This window comes from Vulpes vulpes, chromosome 1 (genome assembly GCF_048418805.1).
Source record: "Vulpes vulpes isolate BD-2025 chromosome 1, VulVul3, whole genome shotgun sequence".
Classification (NCBI taxonomy): Eukaryota; Metazoa; Chordata; class Mammalia; order Carnivora; family Canidae; genus Vulpes; species Vulpes vulpes.
In genome coordinates, this window is record NC_132780.1 from 7,184,261 (window position 1) to 7,207,957 (window position 23,697).

The 23,697-nt window shown below is 35.8% G+C and overlaps 2 protein-coding genes across 7 annotated transcripts in view; one reads left to right on the top strand and one right to left on the bottom strand.

The window, feature by feature from the left end:
• LOC112928477 (uncharacterized) overlaps positions 1-23,697 on the top strand; it is a 166,922-nt gene that overhangs the window by 58,607 nt on the left and 84,618 nt on the right. The window contains exon 6 of the mRNA XM_072746850.1: positions 3,731-3,814. Coding sequence (XP_072602951.1) covers positions 3,731-3,814 — 84 coding nt within the window. The remainder of the gene's footprint in view (positions 1-3,730; positions 3,815-23,697) is intronic.
• The window catches only part of ZNF570 (zinc finger protein 570), a 45,723-nt gene continuing 23,188 nt past the window's right edge, over positions 1,163-23,697 (bottom strand). For 5 of the 6 annotated variants that reach the window (XM_072752236.1, XM_026010275.2, XM_026010274.2 and 2 more), the window contains exon 5: positions 14,511-18,306. In XM_072752236.1, the coding sequence (XP_072608337.1) occupies positions 16,949-18,306 (1,358 nt within the window). In that variant the 3' untranslated portion in view covers positions 14,511-16,948. Of the gene's footprint in view, positions 1,435-14,510; positions 18,307-23,697 lie in introns of those variants that run through there. The other variant, XM_072752368.1, reaches the window with a different exon arrangement.

Here is a 23,697-nt window from a genome sequence, read left to right on the forward strand (position 1 = left end):
CTCTCTCTCTCTCTCTCTGTGACTATCACAAATAAATAAAAATTAAAAAAAAATACTATTAGGTCTGTAATACTAGGCTTTCAAATTGACTTGAACCTATCAACATAAATGTTACTGTTGATCTTGAGAACAGTAGGGGTCTTTTTGTTGTGGAGTGGTTGAATTAAGAACGAACCTGTTGAAAAATAGAAATTGGAGATAATGAATATAGAGACAAATGCTTGGAGGTTTTTGCTGCCAACTGGAGCAAAAAAAAAAAAAGTAGTCAATAATTAGTGTGGCAACAGGAATGAAAATGTGCCTCTAGGATTGGAGAAATAATAGCAATTCTGTATGCTGGTTGGAATAATCCAGATGGGGGGAGTAATTCATAACAAATAAGAATTATTGGAGCAATGACCTTATGTCAGTGAGAGGGGATATGGTTTAGGAGATGGAGGGGTGGTTTTTGGTAATATCATGGAAATTTTATCCCTGGCAATAGTATGGCAGAATATGGGGTGCTAGGAAGAAGGGGATAAAGTGGGAGAAGTTTTAGGAAGTATTCTGATTCCTTCAGTGATTCCATGAGTAGTAAACTGAACATATGAGGAATGAGAAGTTTGGGATCCAAAAGGAACGAGATATGAAATAGTCACTTAAGCAACGCATTTAATGCAAATTGATTGCCTAGCAATATTAAAGGGATAGAAAAATGAATGCAAAAAGGTGCCAGTAAGCTAAAGAAAAAAGGCTTAAAACTACATTCACACTAGATCTTTGACATTTTAATTAAACAGTAGCAAAAACTATTGAGTTTTTGAGGGAAATGTATTACTGTTAATGAAACCCAATCCTAAGTTGCAACAGCCTATGACTCAAATCCCCCAAACAATGACCCATTTATGTAATTTTTCCAAGGATATATATGAAACTGTGTATGTCTAGCTGTATAGGCTACTAGCAGAGATCAAAAGCAATATATGTATGTCTGTATGTGTGTGTATATTTATAGCTATAAATACATACACCTATATGTAGCTAGAATGTAGTTTCTGTTTTTTCATTTGCTCTTTAAAAATATGTAAGTTGTATGTTTTAAAACCTGCCTTGCTTTTTCACTTACATATTTTGGCAGTCATTCCAGTTAATATTGCTGCATAACCACCACTCCAAACTCGGCTTAAGATACAATAATAATTTATTTAGCTCACACATCTACAAAAATTTGGACAGGGCTTGGCAGCAACAGCTTATCTCTGATCAACATAGCCTCAGATGAGGTGGCTTGAAAACTTGATGGCTGAAGGCTGGAATCATTCAAAGACTCACATGTTCACACATCTGGCAGTTGATTCTAGCTGTCAATTGGACATTAGATAGGGTCCAGAATACCTGCATGTGATATCTCTATGTCATTGCTTAGCATGGTGTCTTGGGTTCCAAGAGAATGCCCTAAAGAACAAGGTAGACGTGCATGTTATTTTTGTGATCTAGCCTCAGAAATCACATAACTTCACTTGTGTCATACTCCATTGGTTGAGGCAGTTACCGCTCTATGAAAGAAGTGTCACATTGTAAGAAGAGCTTATAGGATAGGATATATTGTGGCCCTGTTTGGAAAATGCAATATACCATAAAGATCTTCCATATCTTGCCTGGGAAGTTACATAATCTCACTTCTGCCATTCTCTATTTGTTTAGGCAGCTACATCTTGATGGAAGAGTGTCACATTGTAAGTAGAACATATGGGGTAGGATATATTTTGCTGGGCCTTTTTGGAAAATATATTCTGTTCCAGGGATCATCTCCTACATGAAACTAACTCATTTTAAGGTGGCATATTATTGTTATAGCTATATATTCTTTTAGTGATCTACCATAATTTTGGCAGACTGCCAGAATTTTCCTTTTTTTTCCTTGGGTTCTTGACTGCCTTGCTAAGTACCTAATTTCCCATTCTTCCTTGCCAGTTGTGACCTTGTGACTAAATGAAACATTATCATAAGTGATACATAGTTTTGCTCTCATTTGTTCAAAAACTTCCATAAGAGTAGGGGACCTGGGTGCCTCAGTCAGGTAAGCATCTGACTCTTGATTTTGGCTCAGGTAATGATCACAGGCTTGTGAGACTGAGCCCCACATCAGGCTCCACATTCAGCAGAATTTGCTTGAGATTCTGTCTGTTTCTCTCCTGTTGTCCCTCCCCCAATAAACAAATTTTAAAAAATTTTCGTAAGAGTACAGAAATAACTCTTAATACATTATTAAGTAAGTTAGTATACATATTTAATGTGGTTATTAAGAATATATTTTACTTCTGGTTCTGGACCAAAATGGAGAATAAAGTAATATGAAGCTATAGTAAAAGAGAAACTATAAGATGTGAAAGCACTCTGAAGAGTACCCAAAGACTAAAGGAGAGTATCCAAGGAAGGATAAGTTTTGAAGATAGGCCTCATCTCTAAGTCTGGGGTTCAGATTTCATCAAAGAAATATGGTTTCAGGGACACCTGGGTGGCTCAGTGGTTAAGCACCTGCCTTTGGCTTCAAGGTGTGATCCTGGAGACCCAGGATTGAGTCCCACATCAGGATCCCTGCATGGAGCCTGCTTCTCCCTCTGCCTGTGTCTCTGCCTCTCTCTCCCTCTCTCTCTCTCTCTCTCATAAATAAATAAATAAATAAAATCTTAAAAAAAAAAAGAACTATGGTTTCAGCCCAACTGAATGGTGGGGAATTTTAGTGGGGTGCCAAGGCTAGAGCTAATCTGTACTTGTTAAGCAAGCTGGAAATAAACCTTTGGGACACAAATGAGTCACAACATTAATAGTAGGGGACTTTAAGACAGCACTTAGATCAATGGATAGATAATCCAAACAGAAAATCAACAAGGAAACAGTGACTGAAAGACACATTGGACCTGAAGGATCTACAGATATATTCAGAACATTCCACCCTAAAACAGCAGAATACACATTCTTTTCAAGTGCACAAGGAACATTCTCCAGAATAGGCCACATATTAAGCCATTTAAAAAGTCTCAACAAATAAAAAAAAAAAAAGTCTCAACAAATTAAAAAAACATTGAAGTCATACCACGTATCTTTTCTGTGAAAACTAGAAGTCAACCATAAGAAAAAATCTGGAAAGAGCACAAATACATGAAGGTTAAATAACATGCTACTGAACAATGGATGAGCCAACCAAGAAATTAAAGAGGAAATAAAAAAGATGCATGGAGACAAGTGAAAATGAAAACACAAGAGCCCCAAATCTTTGAGATGCATCAAAATCTTTTCTAAGAGGGATGATTATAGCAATACAAGGCTACCTCAGGAAGCAAGAAAAGTTTCAAACACCCTAACCTTCCACCTAAAGGAGCTAGAAAAAAGAACAAATAAAACCCCAAACCCGTAGAAGGAAGGAAATAATAATACTTGAGCAGAAGTAAATAGAAACTAAACAAACAGAAGAAAGCAGTGAAATCGGCCTCAAAGTAATCCGAGTCTTTCCCATTGGTGCATACCGTATATCACAGCCCATAGATTCACAAGTAAGTTCCTGATAGGACATCCCCAAATGGCCCTTGTAATAAACAGTTGCCCCTGTTTCCCAGAGCCTTCCCCTGTGTGGCCTCCATGAAGCTTATATTAACCCCACTCTTTTTTATTTGAATTAACCAATCTGTCCTTAAGTATTAGAATCCTAAAACAGACCACCTACAGACCCTAATAAAAGCATGTGCCCTAGGTCCTGGTGCATTTTCTGTCTGCATTCTACCTGGATCTACCTGTGTGACCCCTGGAAGCATGCTGTGTACCTCCTCCTGGACCTGTGAGTAATAAACTCTATTTCAATTCCTTTTTTGCATTTTGTTGAACCCCAACTCACCATCCAACATTATGGTGCTCTATTTTACAAATACTAGTTTAACAAAATTAAAACAGAGGTGTGCTAGTAACAACTCCCTCAGCTTTTGTTTACCTGGAATATCTAAATTTCTCTTTCATTTTTGAGGGTAGTTTTGCTAGATATAGAACATCTGTCTGGGTTTTTTCTCTTTTGGAATATTAAATATTTGATATTCTTATGTCTTCCATAGTTTCTGATGAGGAATCAGCTGTTACTTTTATTGAAGTACCTTTCTGTGTAGTAAATTGATTGCCTCCTACTGCTTTCAAGACTGTCTTAGCCTTTCAGTAATTTAATGTTTCACTGTTGCTCCTTTTGAGTTTATCATGTTTGCAGTTGATTGAGGGTCTTTAAAGTGTATATTTCATGTTTTCATCAAGTCTGAGAAGATTTTGGCAGTCATTTTTTCAAATAGGTTTTCTTCCTCTTTCTCGTCTCCTATTATGCATTTATTGATATGCTTGATGGTGTCACATAGCTCTCGCAGGCCCTCTTTTTTTCCCCACTACTTTTGTTCCTACTCTTCAGACTAGATCATTTCAATTGCTTTATCTTTAAGTTGACTAAGTTTTTTGCCTTCTCAGGTCTGCCATTGGATTCCTCTAGTGAATTTTTCATTTCAGCTATTGTACTTTTTCAGCTCCAGAATTTCTTTTTGGTTCCTTTTTATACTTTCTGTCTTTTGATCAATATTCATTTTTGTTCATACATTATTTTCTTGATTTACTTTAGCTTTTTTTCCAGTGTTTTACTGAGTTCATTTAGCATTTTTGGATAGCTCATTTAATGTATTTGACTAGTAATTTCAAAGTCTGCATTTCCTCAGTGATAGTTTCTATCAGATTCTTTTTTATATGTAAATGGGACACATTTTCCTGTTTTTTTTGTTGTTGTTGTTGTTGCTGAGGTGTGGACATTTTGAGTAGTATAATGTAAGTCTGGAAATCAGATTCTTTCCCTTCTTGGGGATTGCTCATTTTTGTTTAAGACTGCAGCCATCTATTTATTTTGTGACTCCTCTAGACTAGTTTTGCAAAGTGTGTATTCCATGTTATGTATCCTCACTGAAGTTTCTGTTACATTATCTCTGAGGTCTGGCAGAAATATTGATTAAAGCTTCAATATAAGAAAATATAACAATTATATGCACTGTCTTAGCTTGAACTTCTGTAAAACAATACCATAGACTTGGTGTCTTAAGAAAAGGAAATTAATTTTCTTATGATGCTAGAGGCTAGAATTTGGAGATCAGGTTCCCAACACGGTCAGTTTCTGGTGGGAGCTCTCTCTCTCTTTTTTTTTTTATGAGAGCTCTTTTATTTGATTGCAGATGGCTGCTATTTTGCTGTGTGCTCACATGACCACTTTTTTGTCCAAGTGCAGAGAAGGAGCGAATAAGCTGTCTGGTGTCCTTTCTTACAAGTGCACTAATATTATCATGAAGGTTTGTCACTCATGACTTTATTCAACCCTAATTATCTTCCAAAGGCCCCATCTCTAAATACCATTACAATAGAGATAGGGCTTCAATATATGAATTTTGGAGACAAACAATCATTCAGTCTATAATATGTATCTAACAACAGAGCTACAGAATACATGAAGCAAAAAAAATGACATTACTGAACATACAAATAGTTATATAATAGTACCTGGAGCCTTGAATACTGCACTTTCAATAATGAATAAAACAATGACTCACTAAATTCTATACCTGAAACTAATATTACACTGTATGTTAACTAACTGAAATTTAAATAAAAACTTGAAAACAAAATAAAATAATTAATAAAAGAATGAGATAGAAGATCAATAAGGAAATAGAGGACTTGAACAACACTATAAGTCAACAGACATACAGAATACTCAACCCATTAACAGCAGAACACTGATCTTTTCTTAAGTGCATGTTAAACATCCTTCAGGATAGATCATATAATTAGCCACAAAACAAGTCTCAATACATTTTAAGAGACTGAAAATATACTGCACATCTTTACCAATCAGAGTGGAATGAAACTAGAAATAACAGGACGATGGTAAAATTCACATATATGTGGAAATTAAACAACACACTTCTTGAAGTCTAATTAATATGCAATTAGTTGCATTTATTTCAGGTGTATAACATATGGATTCAACAATTCTATACATTAGATCAATGTCCACCACAGTACTGTAGTTTTTTTTGTTTTGTTTTTAATTTTTATTTATTTATGATAGTCACAGAGAGAGAGAGATGCAGAGACATAGGCAGAGGGAGAAGCAGGCTCCATGCACTGGGAGCCGGACGTGGGATTCGATCCCAGGTCTCCAGGATCGCGTCCTGGGCCAAAGGCAGGCGCTAAACAGCTGTGCCACCCAGGGATCCCACCACAGTACTGTAGTAAGCATGCAACATTACTATAATAGTATTCCTTATGTTATATTTTTCATTTCTGTGACTTATTTATTTTATAACTGAAAATTTGTACCTTTTATTTTATTTTAAGTTTGTACCTTTTAATTCCCTTTATCTATTTCACCCATTCCCCGTCCTTATACCAACCTCCCCTCTAAGCAAACACCATTTGTTTTCTGTATTTAAGAGCCCGGGGTTTTTTGAAACAACACGTTCTTTAAAAAAACAACAACACTAGATAAATAAGAAATCCAAAAATGAAATTATAAAATAAATTGGGATGAATGAAAATGAAAACACAACATGCCAAAACATAGGATGTAGTGAGCCCATTGGAATGAAACTAGAAATCAATAGCAGGAGGAGAATTGGAAAATCCACAAATATGTGGAAATTAAAGACTTTTAACCAATGCATCAAAGAATAAATCACAAGGGAACTCACCAAAGATCTTGAAACAAGCTGAAAAACATAACGTACCAACACTTAACAGAATGCATCCAAATCCATGCTAAGAGAAATTTATAACTGTAAACATTTACATTAAAAAAAGAAAGATCTCAAATCAATAACCTAACTTTACATCATATGGAATCAGAAAAAAAGAGCAACTTAAACCCAAAGCTGTCGGAAGAATGGAAATAATAACAATTAGAGCACAGATAAGCAAAACAAAAGAAACCCAGGAGTTTGCTCCTTGAAAATAACAGCAAAATTGACAAACTTTGGCTAGATTGACCATTAAAACAGACAAGAGACAGAAAAATAAAATTACTAAAATCAGAAGTGAAAGTAGGGACTTTACCAATTTTATAGAAATTAAAAGGATTATAAGAGAATACTATAAACAATTATAGGCTAAGCAATCTGATAACCTTGATGAAATGGGAACACTCTTAGAAATATACCCCTGGGGGGCAGCCTGGGTGGCTCAGTGGTTTAGCGCCACCTTCAGCCCAGGGCCTGATCCTGGAGTCCCGGGATCAAGTCCCATGTCAGGCTCCCTGCACGGAGCCTGCTTCTCCCTCTGCCTGTGTGTGTCTTTTTTTGTTGTTGTTGTTGTTAAGATTTTATTTATTTATTCATGAGAGACACACAGACAGAGAGGCAGACGGAGAAGCAGGCTCCATGCAGGGAGCCCAACGCGGGACTCGATCCCGGGTCTCCAGGATCACTCCCTGGGCCAAAGGCAGGCGCCAAACCGCTGAGCCACCCAGGCTGCCCGTCTGTGTGTGTCTTTCATGAATACATAAATAAAATCTTTAATAAACAAAAAGAAATATACCCCTGGAAATACACAAACTACAAAACAACCGAAGAAGAAATATAAAAATTCAAACAGACCTATAAATAAAAAAAGGAAATTAAAATCAGTAAGCAAAAACCTCGGAACAAGGAAAAGCCCAGGTTCAGATGGTTTCACTGGTGAATTCTCATAAACATTTATAGAATGAATACCAATACTCTTCAAACTCTTGCCAAAACTCGAATTAGATGGATCACTTACAAACACATTCTATGAGGTTACTAAAGCCAAAAACAAAACAAAACAAAACAAACAAAAACAAAACAAAAACAAGGACAATACAAGGGAAAAAAAACTACAGGCCAGCATCCCTTATGAATATAGATGCAAAGATCCTCAACACAATACTAGCAATACTAATATGCTAGTGAATTCAGCAACCTATTAAAAGAGTCATACACTATCTCCAAATGGAATTTATCCCAGTCCTGTGAGGGTTGCAATCTATAATAACCAATGTAATTTGGGGCATCTGGGTGGTTCAGTTGGTAAGACATCTAACTCTTGGTCTCAGCTCAGGTCTTGATCTCAGGGTCGTGAGTTCAAGCCCTGCATTGGGTTCCATGCTGGGTGTGGAACCTACTAAAAAAAAAAATCAATGTAATGTGCTACATTAAAAGAATGAAGACAAAAACTATATGATCATATCAATTGATAGAGAAATATGTCAGAGCAAAAACTCTAAATCTCAGAATGAAACAGGTGTAAATCTTTATGACTAATTAATGGTTTCCTTGATCTAATACCAAATGCACAACAAAAGAAAAAATAGATATATTAGAATTCTTCAAAATTAATTTTTTTTTGCTTCAAAGAGCATCATTGAGACAGCCTATAAAATAGGAGATGTTTGCAAAGAACACATTTGATAAGAGATTTGTCTTAGTCCTCTTGGGCTGCTATAAGAATTACCATAGCTGGGTGGCTTATAAACAACAGAAATTTCTTTCTTGTAGTTCTGGAGGCTGGGAGATCCAAGATCAAGTTGTTAGCAGGTTGTATGTGTCTAGTAGGGCCCACTTTCTGGTTCATAGAAAAATGTCTTTTTATTCTGTCCTCATATGGCAGAAGAGGCAAGGGATCACTCTACAGCCTCCTTTCTAAGGGCACTAATTTCATTCATGAAAGCTCTGCCCTCATGACCTAATCATTTCCCAAAGGCCCCACTTCCAACTACCATCACATTGAGCATTAGGATTTGATATATGAATTTGCATGGGATAAATAAAGGGAACACAGGGAACTTTTAGGGCACTGAAACTACTCTTTTTAATATTATAATGGTAAAAACATGTCATCATAAATTTATTCAAACACATAGAACAAAATCAAAAGTGAACCTTAAAAAAAATGTGAACCTTAATGTAAATTAATGTACTTTGGGTGATGATAGGTCAGTAAAGATTCATTAACTGTAATAAATGTACCACTCTAATGGGGGGATATTAGTAATGGGGGGATATTGATAATGGGAGAGGCTGCATATGTGGGAGGATAGGGGATATATGGGATACTCAGTTTTACCTTTCAGTTTTGCTGTGGACCTAAAACTTCTCTAAAAAAATGAAGTTTTTTTTTTTTTTAAAGGAAAATGAATTTACATGGTACATGCTACAGCATGAATACATTATACTAGTGGAAAGAAGCTAATCATAAAAGATAATATTCTGTGATTCCATTTATATCCAGAATAGGCAAGTTCATAGAGGCAGAAAGTAGATTAGTAATAGCCAAGGTCTGGTTGCAGAACTGTGTGTGTGTGTGTGTGTGTGTGTGTGTGTGTTTAAAATGCTGAATTGGATTCTTTAAAGGGCAAGTTTTACTGAATGTGAATTATATCTTTTTTTTTGAAGATTTTATTTATTTATTCATGAGACACACACACACAGAGGCAGAGACACAGGCATAGGGAGAAGCAGGCTCCATGCAGGGAGCCAGACATGGGACTCCATCCCGGGTCTCCAGGATCACGCCCTGGGCTGAAGGCGACGGTAAACCGCTGAGCCCCCCGGGCTGCCCTGTGAATTATATCTTAATAAAAGTAGATAAGAAGAAAACAGTGTGAATCAAGTCTTATACCAGTTTGCTGATTATCCATTTATAAGAATACAGGTCAAAGAATTGTATAATTCTTTGTCCTTATTCCAATATCCTCTGGTATCCTTGACATAATCCTATCATACTCAAAAAAATAGTGGTAGCAGTAAAATAATTTTGTTACTGTATTTTCCACCAGACTTCTGGTATTTCATTTTGACAATTGATCTTAAAGTTTTATGAACACCTTTGAGCCTCAGATTTTTCTTTATCTGTTTCATAGGGAGGTGAAATCCCTTTCTCACAGCATTATTATAATATTAAAAGAGAAAATGAATTTGCCTATCTCTTCTTCATGGCACCAAACCATTGAAACTCAGGAATCTGACTAGTAATTGCACATCCCTTCCTTTGCTCCACAGGTTTATCAGACTAGCATTATAACCCATATATAATTGTCTGTGTGTTTGAGTATGGGCAATTTTCAGTGTATGGGTTCTTTATGAGAATCTATTGAGATCAGGAGAAATATATTGATAGTCATTTACTGGAGGTTTTATTTTTTTATTATTTATATTTTTTAAGGTTTTATTTTATTCATTAGAGACACACATAAAGAGGCAAAGACATAGGCAGAGGGAGAGGCAGGCTCCCCAGGGGGAGCCTGATGTAGGGCTCCATCTCAGGACTCAATCCCAGGACTCTCAGATCATGCCCTGAGCCGATGGCAGATGCTCAACCAACTTCTACCTACTGGAAGTTTTAAACTGTGATTTACCCTTATTTAAAATTTAAAAATCACCTTGGAGTGAGAAGCCTATGGACTCAATGAATACACAAAGGTCTTTTTCTGTGTGAGAGAAAGAGAGGGAGAGAGAAGGCTTCAATTTCAGACCAGCTGCCTCATAAAGAAATAGATACTAAAATACAACTTTTGAAGTGCTCTGAAGGAAACAAATATAATGTACAATAAATAGTGGAATACCAAGTAGTTAAAAAAATATAATTGTAACTGGTCAGAAAGTAAAACTAGATTGTCTGAGAAAGTGAAGGGCTGTGGTTGGAAATAGAATTATGCTCAAAAACAAGAAGCTAAATATCACTACTCACAAATCTTTGAGAGATTGAACGAATAAAAAAATTAAAGAGGTAAATGGCAGCTCAGACTTTCAGCCATCACAGTGTATTAAAACCCTTAAGAGTATTCAATAACCAGAATTAGTGGAAGCTGAAGTAGGAGATGACTCAATCCATAATCAAGGGATGGATTAGTTTGGAAAGCGCAGCAGCAGTGTCCAAGCCTGCTGACTTCAGTGTATGCATCTGTTCACAAACACACCTAGATATAGACAACAGCCCATTCAGAATTGACAGAAGTGTCTCTTCCCAAAGAGCTAAAGAAAACTTAAAATAGAAGAAAGGAAATAAAATTAAGTTTAAAAATTAATGAACTAAAAAGAAAGCGTATACACAAGAATAGATTAATACAGACAAAAGCTAATTCATTAAGGGACTAATGAAGCACAGTTACCCCTTGAGCAAAATGGGTTCAAACTACATGGGTTCACTTACAGTTTTTTTGGATAAATATAGTAGAGTACTGTTAATATACTTTCTCCTTCTTATGATTTTCTTAACATTTTTCTCTTTAGCTTCCTTCATTGTAAGAATATAGTATGTAATAAATGTAACATACAAAATATGTAATGGCTGATTATGCTATCAGTAAGGCTTCTGGTCAATAGTAGGCTATTAATAATTAAGTTTTTGGAGAGTCAAAATTATATACAAGAGATTTCCAACTACACAGAAGGGTCAAGGGACACAATGAGACACAATGAGATAAAGTAAAGATATATACAATAAAAGAATATATGAAAAACCCTAATAAGTTGGAAAATACAGTTATGAAAAAAATTTTTAAAGATTTATTTATTTATTTATTTAATGATAGACATAGAGAGAGAGAGAGGAGAGAGAGGCAGAGACACAGGCAGAGGGAGAAGCAGACTCCATGCCGGCCAAAGGCAGGCGCTAAACCGCTGAGCCACCCAGGGATCCCCCTGAAAATGTTTTAATAAAAATATGGGGATGCAGTTATGCATCTCTATCTAAAGGCTGTTAATGAGGTAACAGAAATGAGGGGAGGGCAATAACCTTTTTTTACTGTTTTTACTAACTTTCGCTCCCTGTGTTGGAGTGTGATGGATAGATAAGTTCTCCATTCTGCCATCCTGTTTCCTGTTAACATTCTCAATCATGCAGGCATAGAGTTCTGACAGTGGTAAAGAATATCTTTCATATTTTAATTCCTTCTGCTTCCATTTGACTTATAAATAAGAAAAATATAGTGAAAAAACTGTAAACCATCAAAAATAAAAATTCTGGGATGCCTGAGTGGCTCAGCATTGAGCATCTTGTCTTTGGCTCAGGGCATGATCCCAGGGTTCTGGGATTGAGTCCTGCATAGGGCTCCCTATGAGGAGCCTGCTTCATTCCTCTGCCTATGTCTCTCCCTCTCTCTCTGTCTCTTATGAATAAATAAATAAAATCTTTACAAAAATTAAGAAATAAAAATTCTGCTGGATATTGATTATAAACATAATGACTAAGTTAATTTAGGCATAGATCTTTTAATCTGGAGTTACTACATGTCTTTGTTCCTGTATGCTACATACTAACTTAAGTGGATTTCAGTCTCCTGTTTTTCTTTTTTAAAAATTTTTATTTATTTATGATAGTCACACAGAGAGAGGCAGAGACACAAGCAGAGGGAGAAGCAGGCTCCATGCACCGGGAGCCCGATGTGGGACTCGATCCCGGGTCTCCAGGACCGTGCCCTGGGCCAAAGGCAGGCGCTAAACTGCTGCGCCACCCAGGGATCCCTCTCCTGTTTCTACAGTAATGATCTCACACCATTTCCCCTTTCCAGTTCCCTTTCTGCTGATCCCATACATCTTATAGAATACTAATAACAGCTAACATTAAGCATTTGAGCTAACATTAGGCATTTAATATGTGGTGATAAATTCATACAATTCTATGACAAAAGTAGAATTATCTCCTTTTCACATTTGAGAAAAAGTTCTGAAAGGATAGTAACTGGCCTATGAAAATTCTAGACATTTAAGCTGGAAACAACAGGAAATTAGTAAATCATGGGGCATACAGAATGGTGCTCTGTAAATGTTAAAAATGATGGATTTATTTCTGCATATACAATCAACTAGTTTTTGACAAAGGCACCAAGAATACAATGGGGACAGGATAATCTCTTTAATAAATGTTGTTGAGAAAGCTTGTTATCCACATGTAAATTATTAAAATTAGACTTTTTCTTACACCATACACAAAAATTGATGCCCAATGTATTAGACTTTAATGTTGATCTGAAACCAGAAAACTCCTATAAGAAAACATAGGGAAGAAGCTCATTGAAATTTGTCTTGGCAATGATTTTTTGTATTTGATACCCAAAGAACAGGCAACATAAAGTAAAAATAAACCAATGGAACTACAAAGTTTCTGCAAAGCAAAGGAATCAATCAATAAAAAGGCAATCTATGAAATAGGAGAAAACATGAACCCCTTAACAGATATGTGAAATGTGATTCTGTATTCCATATATACAAAATATATAAGGAACTAATATAACTTAATGGCAAAAAAAGTGCATAACAAAAATGGGCAAAGGACCCAAATGTTTTGCCAAAGAAGATATACAGATGGCCAACAGGTAAATGAAAAGATGCTCAACATCACTAATTATAAGGGAAATGCTAACTAAACCCACAGAAATATCAAAGAGGTATTACCTCATACCTATTAGATGGCTATTATCAAAAAGTCAAAAGATAACAACTATTGGTGAGGATGTGGATAAAAGGCAACCCTGGTAAACTTTTGGTAGGAATGTAAATTGGTATAGGCATTATGAAATACAGTATGTAGGATTCTCAAAAAATTAAAAATAGAACTACTACATAACACGGATTCTGGGTATATATTCAAAGGAAATGCTGTCAGGATCTGAAACTTATGTGCATGTCCATCTTCATTGCATTACTTACAGTAGCCAAGATATGGAAAAAAACCTTAGTGTCTACAGACAGATGGATAAAGGAAAACACACACACACACACACACACACACACACACACTGGGATATTATTCAGCCTTAAAAACAAAGGAAATCTTGCTGTTTACAAAAACATGGATGAACATGGAGAGCATAATGATAACTGAAATAAGCCAGACACAGAAAAACAAATACCATATGATCTCATGCACAGACTGTAAAAAATAAGTTTAACTCACAGTAACATAGAATGGTGGACAAGAGGCTGGGGACTGGGGGAAAGGAGGATTTTTCATCAAGAGGTACAAACTTTCAATTATAAGGGTAAATTCTGAAGACCTAATGTAAAACCTGGTAACTATAGTTAATAATAATGTGTACTTGAAATTTGCAGAGAGCTCAGGTATTCTCACCACACACACACACACACACACACACACGCACAAATAACTATATGAGGTGACAGTTAATTAGCTTGGTGTGGTCATCATTTCACAGTGTATGTCAAAACATCACATTGAACACCTGACATATATACCATCTTAATCTGTCAGTCATACCTCAATAAAGCTGGGGAGGGAGAAAAACACTGTTGTGGGAAAAACACGTAATAAGTAGGCTATAAAACCATAAAAATATAGTCATTGTCAAAACACTGATACACCAAATTGCTAACAGTGATTGCATCTGAAATCAATTATGTGTCAGCTTCTCTTTGAAGAGGATGATGTATAGGGATGCAAACAGCAGTGGCATGCCTGAAGTATATAGTAAGGAAATAACCTGACAAAAGCAATTATTTAACTGTTCTTTATTTTTTATTATGAAATTGATACAGAGAATAAGAACCTACCTATAACCAACAACCAGCTTTATCAATTTCTAAGAATTGGCCATATTTGCTTATTTTTTTTAAAGAAATAAATGATTAAAAGCTATCTCCCTTTTGCCTCCTTTTCTCAGTCTCATTTTTCTCCCCCTCCAGATGTCACCACTGTTTTGGATTTAATTATTATTTCTGTGACTGTTGTAACAATAAATCTATGATATTTAGCCATGGAAAATACACATAGCATTAATTTGCGTATTTTAAAAATTTATATAAGTGGTACCATCTCATACAAAATACTCCCTAGTTCAATTTCATTAATATTAAGATTTATCTATGTTAATAGAAGTAGCTCTACTTCATTCGTTTTAACTTGGGCTATAGCTTATATCCACCTTAATGGTTATTTTGATTGCTTTAAGCTTTTCATTCTCAAATAATGCTGAAATAGACTTTCATGTACATCACCCTAAACACATGAGGACAGACTATAAGAGGTTTAAGTATGGAACTGCTGGGTCAGAGAGTATCCACATTTTCAACTTTACTAGATATTGCTAAATTATCCTAAATACAACTACTTCCAATAGCACTGTATGAACATTCCTACTGCTCCACATGTTTCCAGTAATTGGCTCTGTGATGCTTTTGGCAAAGTGATGATTTTGAAAGAGTTCACTGTGGTTTTATTTGCACATCCCTTACTGTGATGGATATAAACAAATATTCTAATAGCTCCAACTCCATCCATTCTCTATAGGGATAAACCATGTTTATCATATGCAGAACTTCTACATATAGGTCAGATTCAACAATTTTCTTGCTCTTAAGAATTCACACTTCATGAATTTCAGAACAAAGCTGTGAAATTAAAGGGCAAAAAGACCTGAGGAATTTTGGTTCTAACTGCAGTGAATTTGTGAATTGGTAATAACAACTTTATTATCCTGAGTCTCTTGAGCCTGGACTATATGATACTCCTCAGTTTATTATTCTTCATTTTGCTGGGTCTAGAAAATCTATTGTTTTATATTTAAGTATAAACAATTTCAGCATTTGAACTTCAATTTAACTCTATGAGGACATAATCTTAGTATGGATCATTGTCTCATATATAAAACAGTTTCCAACAAACAGTAGCTACTCAATATTCACTGAATGAGTGGAAGCATATATATATATTTGAAATATATAAAATATATGAAAGCCTATATATATTTGTCTTTTTTCCTTCAGTTCACTTTTGGTTTCAATTTTACAACCACTAGTTAAAAATTTACAAACTTTATAATTTTTCTGTGGTATGAAGCAATTTAAATGCTTTTTAAATTTACCTAAATTCACCCAATACAATTGCCTGGGCTTGGTGCCTTTTTATGGGATAGTATGAATTTCTATGTTTATTGTTTTTTTGCAGTTAGTTGTGATACTCTATTTTTTTCTTGATGTAAATGTGAGTTCTGTATTCTCAGTGAATCCTCATTTTCTTTATGTTGATTAGTTTATCCAACTCTCTTTAGAAACTTCCTGAAACTGGCTGAAGGTGTGAATAGTTCTATTACATGTGTCTATATTGATTACTTATCTAGAGTATGAAGACTCCACTGATGTTTCTAAAATTTTGGGGTTTTCTCAATTCTGACCTGCTGCCTCTCAGGGATGTTCTACTTTGTCCCCCTAGGAATTTTCTTCTAGTTGTGAGAGGAGTGAGCTAATATATGTTGAGTATGTAGAACAGTGCCTGATGCATAGTACACACTCAATACGTTAGCTATTACGATTTATTGGATATCTGCTATATTTGATGTGCTATGTGAAGCACTTTACATGCAAATTTATTACTTAATATGTATCAATCTACAACAGACACTATTTCATTTAATAATCACATTTCTACAATACAGTATCCTTTATTATCCCTATTTTAAGAATTAAAGAAAACCCTGAGGTTTATACAAGTCAAACAAATTACTCAAAGTCACACAATGCCACAGTAGTGGTAGAGCTATGATTTTCCAGAATCGAAGCTCTTAGTCCTGGGAAGTGCCTAGTGCTCAGATAAGGAGACTGGAATAAAATAAGGCCAAAAGGTATATAAGAATCATATAATGAAGTGCCTCATAGACAATTTTCAGACTGTGGATATTAGCTTAAGAACAACAGTAAACCAAAAAAAAAAAAAAAAAAGTTTTAAATGGAGGCAGTGATGTATTCTTATACTCAAAAAGAAAAAAATAAGTTCGAGGTATGGTGGGAAATGAATTTAAGGGGACCAAAGTTGATATAGGAGGACCTGTTAGAAAGCTACAGCATGGTGATCCAAGTGAGATAAATCTTAGATTAGGGCAACAACATTAGAGAGAGAGAAAAGAGTATAAATTCTGGAAATATTTATGAGATAGTGTCTAGAGGACTTGGTGATTGACTGGATTGGGTGGTGAGAGTGACTCCCCAAGATGGATTCTCTGATGATGAGCAAGGTGTGCATGCTGCCTGAAAGTTTTCTTGCATTCTTTACATTCATAGGGTCTCTCTCCAGTATGAATTCTCTGATGTTGGGCAAGGGATCCACAGTAACTAAAAGCCTTTCCACAAACGTTACATTCATAAGGCTTCTCTCCAGTATGAACTCTCTGATGTTGAGTAAGGGATGAGTCATTGCTAAAAGCCTTCCCACATTTAATACATTCATAGGGTTTCTCTCCAGTATGAACTCTTTGATGTTGGGCAAGGTAGGCAATCTGGCTGAATGCTTTCCTACATTCTTGACATTTATAAGGTTTTTCTCCAGTATGAATTCTCTGATGTTGAGCAAGATGTGAATTCTGGCTGAAAGCCTTTCCACATTCCTTACATTCATAGGGTCTCTCTCCAGTATGTATTCTCTGGTGTACAGTAAGGTATGCACGAAGGCTAAATGCTTTCCCACAGACATTACATTCATAAGGCTTCTCACCAGTATGAACTCTCTGGTGTTGAGCAATGGATGATCGATTGCTAAATGCTTTCCCACATTCAATACATTCATAAGGTTTCTCCCCAGTATGAACTCTCTGATGTTGAGCAAGGTAAGCAAACTGGCTAAAGGCTTTCCTACATACCTTGCATTCATAAGGTTTTTCTCCAGTATGAACTCTCAGATGTTGAACAAGATGTGCATTCTGACTGAAGGCTTTCCTACATTCCTTACATTCATAGGGTTTCTCTCCAGTATGAATCCTCTGATGTTGAACAAGATTTGATCGCTGGCTGAAGGCTTTTCCACATTCTATACATTTATATGGTTTCTCTCCAGTATGAATTCTTTGATGAAGAGTAAGAGATGAGCTCTGGCTAAAGACTTTTTCACAGTCATTACATTTCAAAAGTTTCTTCTCTGTATAGATACTCTTGGGCTTAACGGCCATTAAATTTCTTTTAAAGCTTTTCTTATGTGTATTATGTTTATGTACTTTCTCCTCTTTGGTGATTATCTGTTGTGTATGAAGCAATGTGTTTGGATGGAAACTTCCCCAAGATTTGTTATATTCTTGTGCTCTTCTATTAATACGGGCTTCTTCATCAGTGATTGTCTCTTCCTTGAAAGATGCCTTCTCACTTACTGGCTGTCTCTCAAAATGGCCCTCACATTTCCATTCTTCTCTTAAACTAGAATACTCAAGGCTATAGCTTGTAAGTTTTTCTATTATCTTTTGTGATGATTGTGCTTCATAGATGTCCTGCTTTGAAGTTAGTTCTTCAGTCTCACACATAGATTCCCAGCCTGAAAAATAATAATTAAAAAAACGGTCTCCTCTATCATGTACCACAAGGAACATTTATGAAAGTGCATTCAAAAAATGGATTATGTGAATTTATTTTTTTTTAAACATTTTTTTTAATCTTTATTTATTTATGATAGTCACAGAGAGAGAGAAAGAGGCAGAGACATAGGCAGAGGGAGAAGCAGGCTCCATGCACCGGGAGCCCGATGTGGGATTCGATCCCGGGTCTCCAGGATCGCGCCCTGGGCCAAAGGCAGGCGCCAAACCGCTGCGCCACCCAGGGATCCCTGGATTATGTGAATTTAATAGATAAAACCCACAAGAACATTGGCTTTTTAAGTTCTGATGTTTGCAAGAAACAAAATAGGTCACAAAGAAACTTGAGAAGGAATGACTAGAATTATAAGAAAGTCAGTAAGGTAAATCTCCAGTAAATAAAGAATTATGGAGGTGGATGGACTTGGTTATAATTTTATGCATGTATGCATAAATATAGGCACTGAAATAACCTCCATTCTTATAGTTGCTTTTTTCAAGAATATTCATTGAACCTTGTGCCATATACTCTTCTAAATGCTTTTGATATTATAGTAAACAAAACAAAGACCCTTACTTTTGTGGACCTTATATTCTTTGGGGAGATAGGAAATAAATGCTAAATGAGTAATTTTATTGTATATTAGAAAGTACTAAGAGCTACAGAAAAGGAAAAGCAGGGTAAAAGAGATTAGGAATGTTGGCAAAGTTAGAGGTAGGAATAATTAGCAAGTTAACATTTAAGCAAAGATCTGAAGGAAGTGAAGAAGTTAGTCACTTAGATATATGGAGAAAGGGCATTTGGGGCAAAGGAAACAGCCTAAAAGTAGAAACATGTTTCCATGTTTGAGGAATAGCAGGAAGGTGAGTGTAGGAAGAGATGAGGTCAAGAGATAAAAGATAAGAATACTTAAACTTTATATGATTTCCTGAGTGGGACAGAGAACTACTGAAGTGTTTGTGGAGTAGAGGAGTGATATCCATTTACAGTTTAATAAAAATATTGAAAGGTGGCGAACAGAGAAGAAGCAAGCGGATCTATGATTGTAGTAATCCAGGTGAAGACAATGAGGGTGTCTAGACCAGAAAGCTAGCAATGGAGGTATACTGAGATGGTCAGATTCTAGGTATGTTTTGTAGGAAATGCCAGGACAATATCCTGACAGATTGGTTATGAAACTTAACAGAAAAATGAGACAAAGAAGCATTCAAAGTTTATGATCTGAGCAATGGCAGGATGGATTAGCATCAACAGTGATGGAGGAGGCACTTGGGTGGCTCAGTGGTTGAGTGTCTGCCTCTAACTCAGGACATGATCCCAGGGTTCTGGAATCAAGCCCCACATCAGGCTCCCTGTGGGGAGCTTGCTTCTCCCTCTGCCTATGTCTCTGCCTCTTTCTCTGTGTCTCTCATGAATAAATAAATAAATAATCTTAAAAAAAAAAAACAGTGATGGGGAAGGCCATGGGTACAGCAGGTTTAAGTGGAATGACATGGAAGATCTGGAATTCAGTTTTGAAAATAATAAAGTGTTTTTTAGACATTGAAATGGAAATGCTGAAAAGGCAGGCAGGACCCATGAAACTGAGTTTAAGACAGAGGTCTGGACTAGAGATTTTAAATTAGGAATTGACAGCATATACATGGTAGTTAGAGACTACATTACCAAGAGAATGAGTGTAGATAAAGAGAAGAGAAGAGAAAGGAGCAAGTAATGAACTCTAGAGCACTCTAACATTAAGTAAGATATTTGAGAAAAGAGAACCAAAAGAGATTAAGAAGGAATAAATGTTAAACAAAAAAATCATGGCTGAGAACATTAATACAACCTGATATTAAACTGAAGATTGTAATGAAAATCAAGTTGTTCAATGATTTATACTGAAAAAGAATACTTATGCTGAAAAAGAATAAAATAAAAGAATAGAAAACCTGGAAAATTAGTCAAGAAATGTCGCAAAAGTAATAAAAATAACAGCTAACCATAGTGACCATTAAAAAGAATTGTGTGTATGTTGTTACTTGCAAAACACCAGAAATGAATCATTACATAAAAAAAAGGTGCATAAAAGAATGTAGAAGCTATGTAGAAAGGAGATTACTGGTATACTTATTTTTTCAAGTAAGAATGTATCATTTTGCAATGTTTTAGAAGATTTTATTTATTTGAGACAGAGAGTGTGCATGCGAAGCAGGGCAGAGGGTCAGAGGGAGAGGGAGAAGCAGACTTTCTGCTGAGCAGGGAGCCTGATGCAGGACTCAATTCCAGGGCCCTGAGATCATGACCTGAGCCAAAGGCAGATGCTTAACCTACTGAGCCACCCAGGTGCCCCTCATTTTGCAATTTTAGAATCGATTTAAAAAGCAATAAAAGAGGGACGCCTGGGTGGCTCTGCAGTTGAGCATCTGCCTTTGGCTCAGGTCATGATCTGGCAGTCCAGGGATTGAGTCCCACATGGAGCTCCTAACATGGAGCCTGCTTCTCCCTCTCCCTACATCTCTGCCCCTCTTCTCTCTCTCTCTCTCTCTCTCTCTCTCTCTCTCATGAATTAATAAATAAAATCTTTAAAAAAAGAAAGCACAAAAAATAACTTCAGAAGGTAAAGTTACCTTCTGAACATTGTTGACAACAACAATGAAGAGGGAAAATATCCTAAAAATAAACTTTACAAGAAATGAGCAAAAGCTTTATAATTCTAATGAGGGACCCACTGCCCCCCATAAATTTGCATAAAGGGAGAAGATGCATACTTTGCTTTTCTATACAAAGAACCAACTATGTATAGCCATTAATTCTAAATTCACAATCAGAACTTCATTGTAAATTTTTTTTTAATTGTGTAATAAAGATTTTGGCAGGACTTAGTCTATGGCTCTCAAGTGGTAACCTTCTAAACCCTCTATATTCCTGGAAGGAGTGTCATTGTTATTCATAGTGAGCCCTTGGAACCATACCTGATAGCTCATAACTATAGTTTATGACTCACAACTTGCCCCTTTATAGTTTTTGCTAATGTGATGATTTAGGATGGAGGCTAGCCATGCCAGAAAGAACCACCATGTGACTAAAGGGTTGGTACTTTGAACCCCCATGATATCAGTCTGACTTCTGGGAGGGGAAGGAGGCTGGAGATTGAATCATGTTGGGCACTGGGCAATGACTCACTCAATCATGCCTCCATAATGAAACCAAAATCCAAAAAATAAATAACCCTATACACTGATGCTCTCTTGAGAGCTTATTCTTTTGAATACTAAGATGTCTGGAGGGCCCCTTCATGTTTGCAGCACTCCCAGACCTTGCCCTTTGTGCCCTCTACTTCTGGCTGGTTCTTTGTACCTTTTGTTAAAAACAAAACTGTAATCATAATATAACCTCTGTGAGCCGCTGTTGTGTATCATAAAACCTGAGGGTGATTACAGGTACCCTGTTATCTGTACCCGGCTGATCAGAAAACAGGGTGGCCCTGAAGATCCCTAAGCTTTCAGCTGGTGTCTGAAATAAGCAGTCTTGTGTAGCACTGCTCTCTTAGATTATGCAGTTTGGCAAACTGACCTTAAGAACTTTTTTAAAATCCTAAAGTATATTAGACAAGTAAACATGTGTCTAGGATAGACTATGCATTGTCCATAAAATATGCATTAATAAATTTAAAGACTGAAATCATACAAATGATCTTTCCTAATCATAATGAAGTTAGAAATCAATAGCAAAATGAAAACTGGAAAAAATACACAAATATGTGGAAGTTAAACGCTTAACCAATGGGTCAGAGAAGAAATTGCAAGTTACCTTGAAACCCATGGGAATAAAAATACAACATTCCAAAACTTACAAGATACAGCAAAGCTGTGCTACAAGGGAAATGTATATCATTGATGCTTACATTAAAAAAGAAGAAAGAGTTCAGCAAGCTAACATTATATCTTAATAAACTAGAAAAAGAGCAAACTAAACCCAAAGCTAGGAGAAAGAAAAAAATAAGAAAGATTAAAGCAGAGATAACAAAATAATAGAATCAACAAAACCAAGAGTCATTGAAAAAGATCAACAAAACTGACAAACTTTTATTTGGATTGACTAAGAAAAATAAAAGAAGACTCCAGTAACTAAAATCAGAAATAAACTGTGCCACATTATTACCAAGTATACAGGAATAAAAAGGATTATAAGAGAGTTCTGTGAACAACTGCATGCCAACAAATGGGCTAATAAACTGGATAAAATGGACAAATGCTAAGAAATACACAACCTACCAGACTGAATAACAAAGAAATAGAAAATCTGAACAGACCCATAGCTAATAAGTCTACTAAATCAGTAATCCATCCAAAACCTTCCAACAAGAAAAGGCCTAGAATCTGATAGTGCCTGTGGTGAATTCTACCAAACATTTAAAGAATTTGCACAACTCCTCCTCAAACTCTTCCAAAGACATGAAGAGGAGTAAAGACTTCCAAACTCATTCTTTGAGGCCAGCATTACTCTGATACCAAAGCCAGAGTAAGAATACTATAAGAAAACTAGAGACAAATATACTCTATGAGCTTCGATGTAAATAAAAATCATCAACAAGTACTAGCAAACTGAATTCAACAGCATATTATAAGGATTATACACCATGACCAAGTGGAATTTATTTCTGGAATGCAAGGATGGTTCAGAAAAAAATCAATGTAACATACATTAACAGAATGAAGGAAAAAACATGATCATTCCAATTGGTGCAGAAAAAGCATCTGACAAAATCCAACACCCTTTCATGATGAAAACACTCAACAAACTGGCAATGGAAGGAAACTACTTCCACATAATACAAGCCATATATGAAAAGCCCACAGCTAACATCATATTCAATGGTGAAAGACTGAAAGTTTTCCTCTAAAATTTCCAGGAACAAGGCAAGAATGCCCACTTTCACTACTTCTAGTCAATATAGTGCTGGATATTCTAGCCAGAGTGATTAGCTAAGAAAAATAAATTTTAAAAATCCAAATTATAAAGAAGTAAAATTATGGGTTTGTAGATGACATGCTCTTATACGTAAAAACAATACAGACTCCACATGCCCCCCCACATTAGAACTAATAAACAAATTCAGCAAAGTAGCAGGGTACAAAGTCAATACACTAATTGCATTTCTGTACATGAACAATGAACAATCTGAAAAGGAAATTAAGAAAACAACTCTATTTACAATAGCATAAAAAAGAATAAAATAAGAACTAATCAAGGAGGTGAAAGATTTGTACAATGAAAACTACAAAACATTGCGGAAAGAAATCAAATAAAATATAAGTAAATGGAGATATTCCGAATTCATGGATTAGAACTTTAATATGGCTAAGATGTC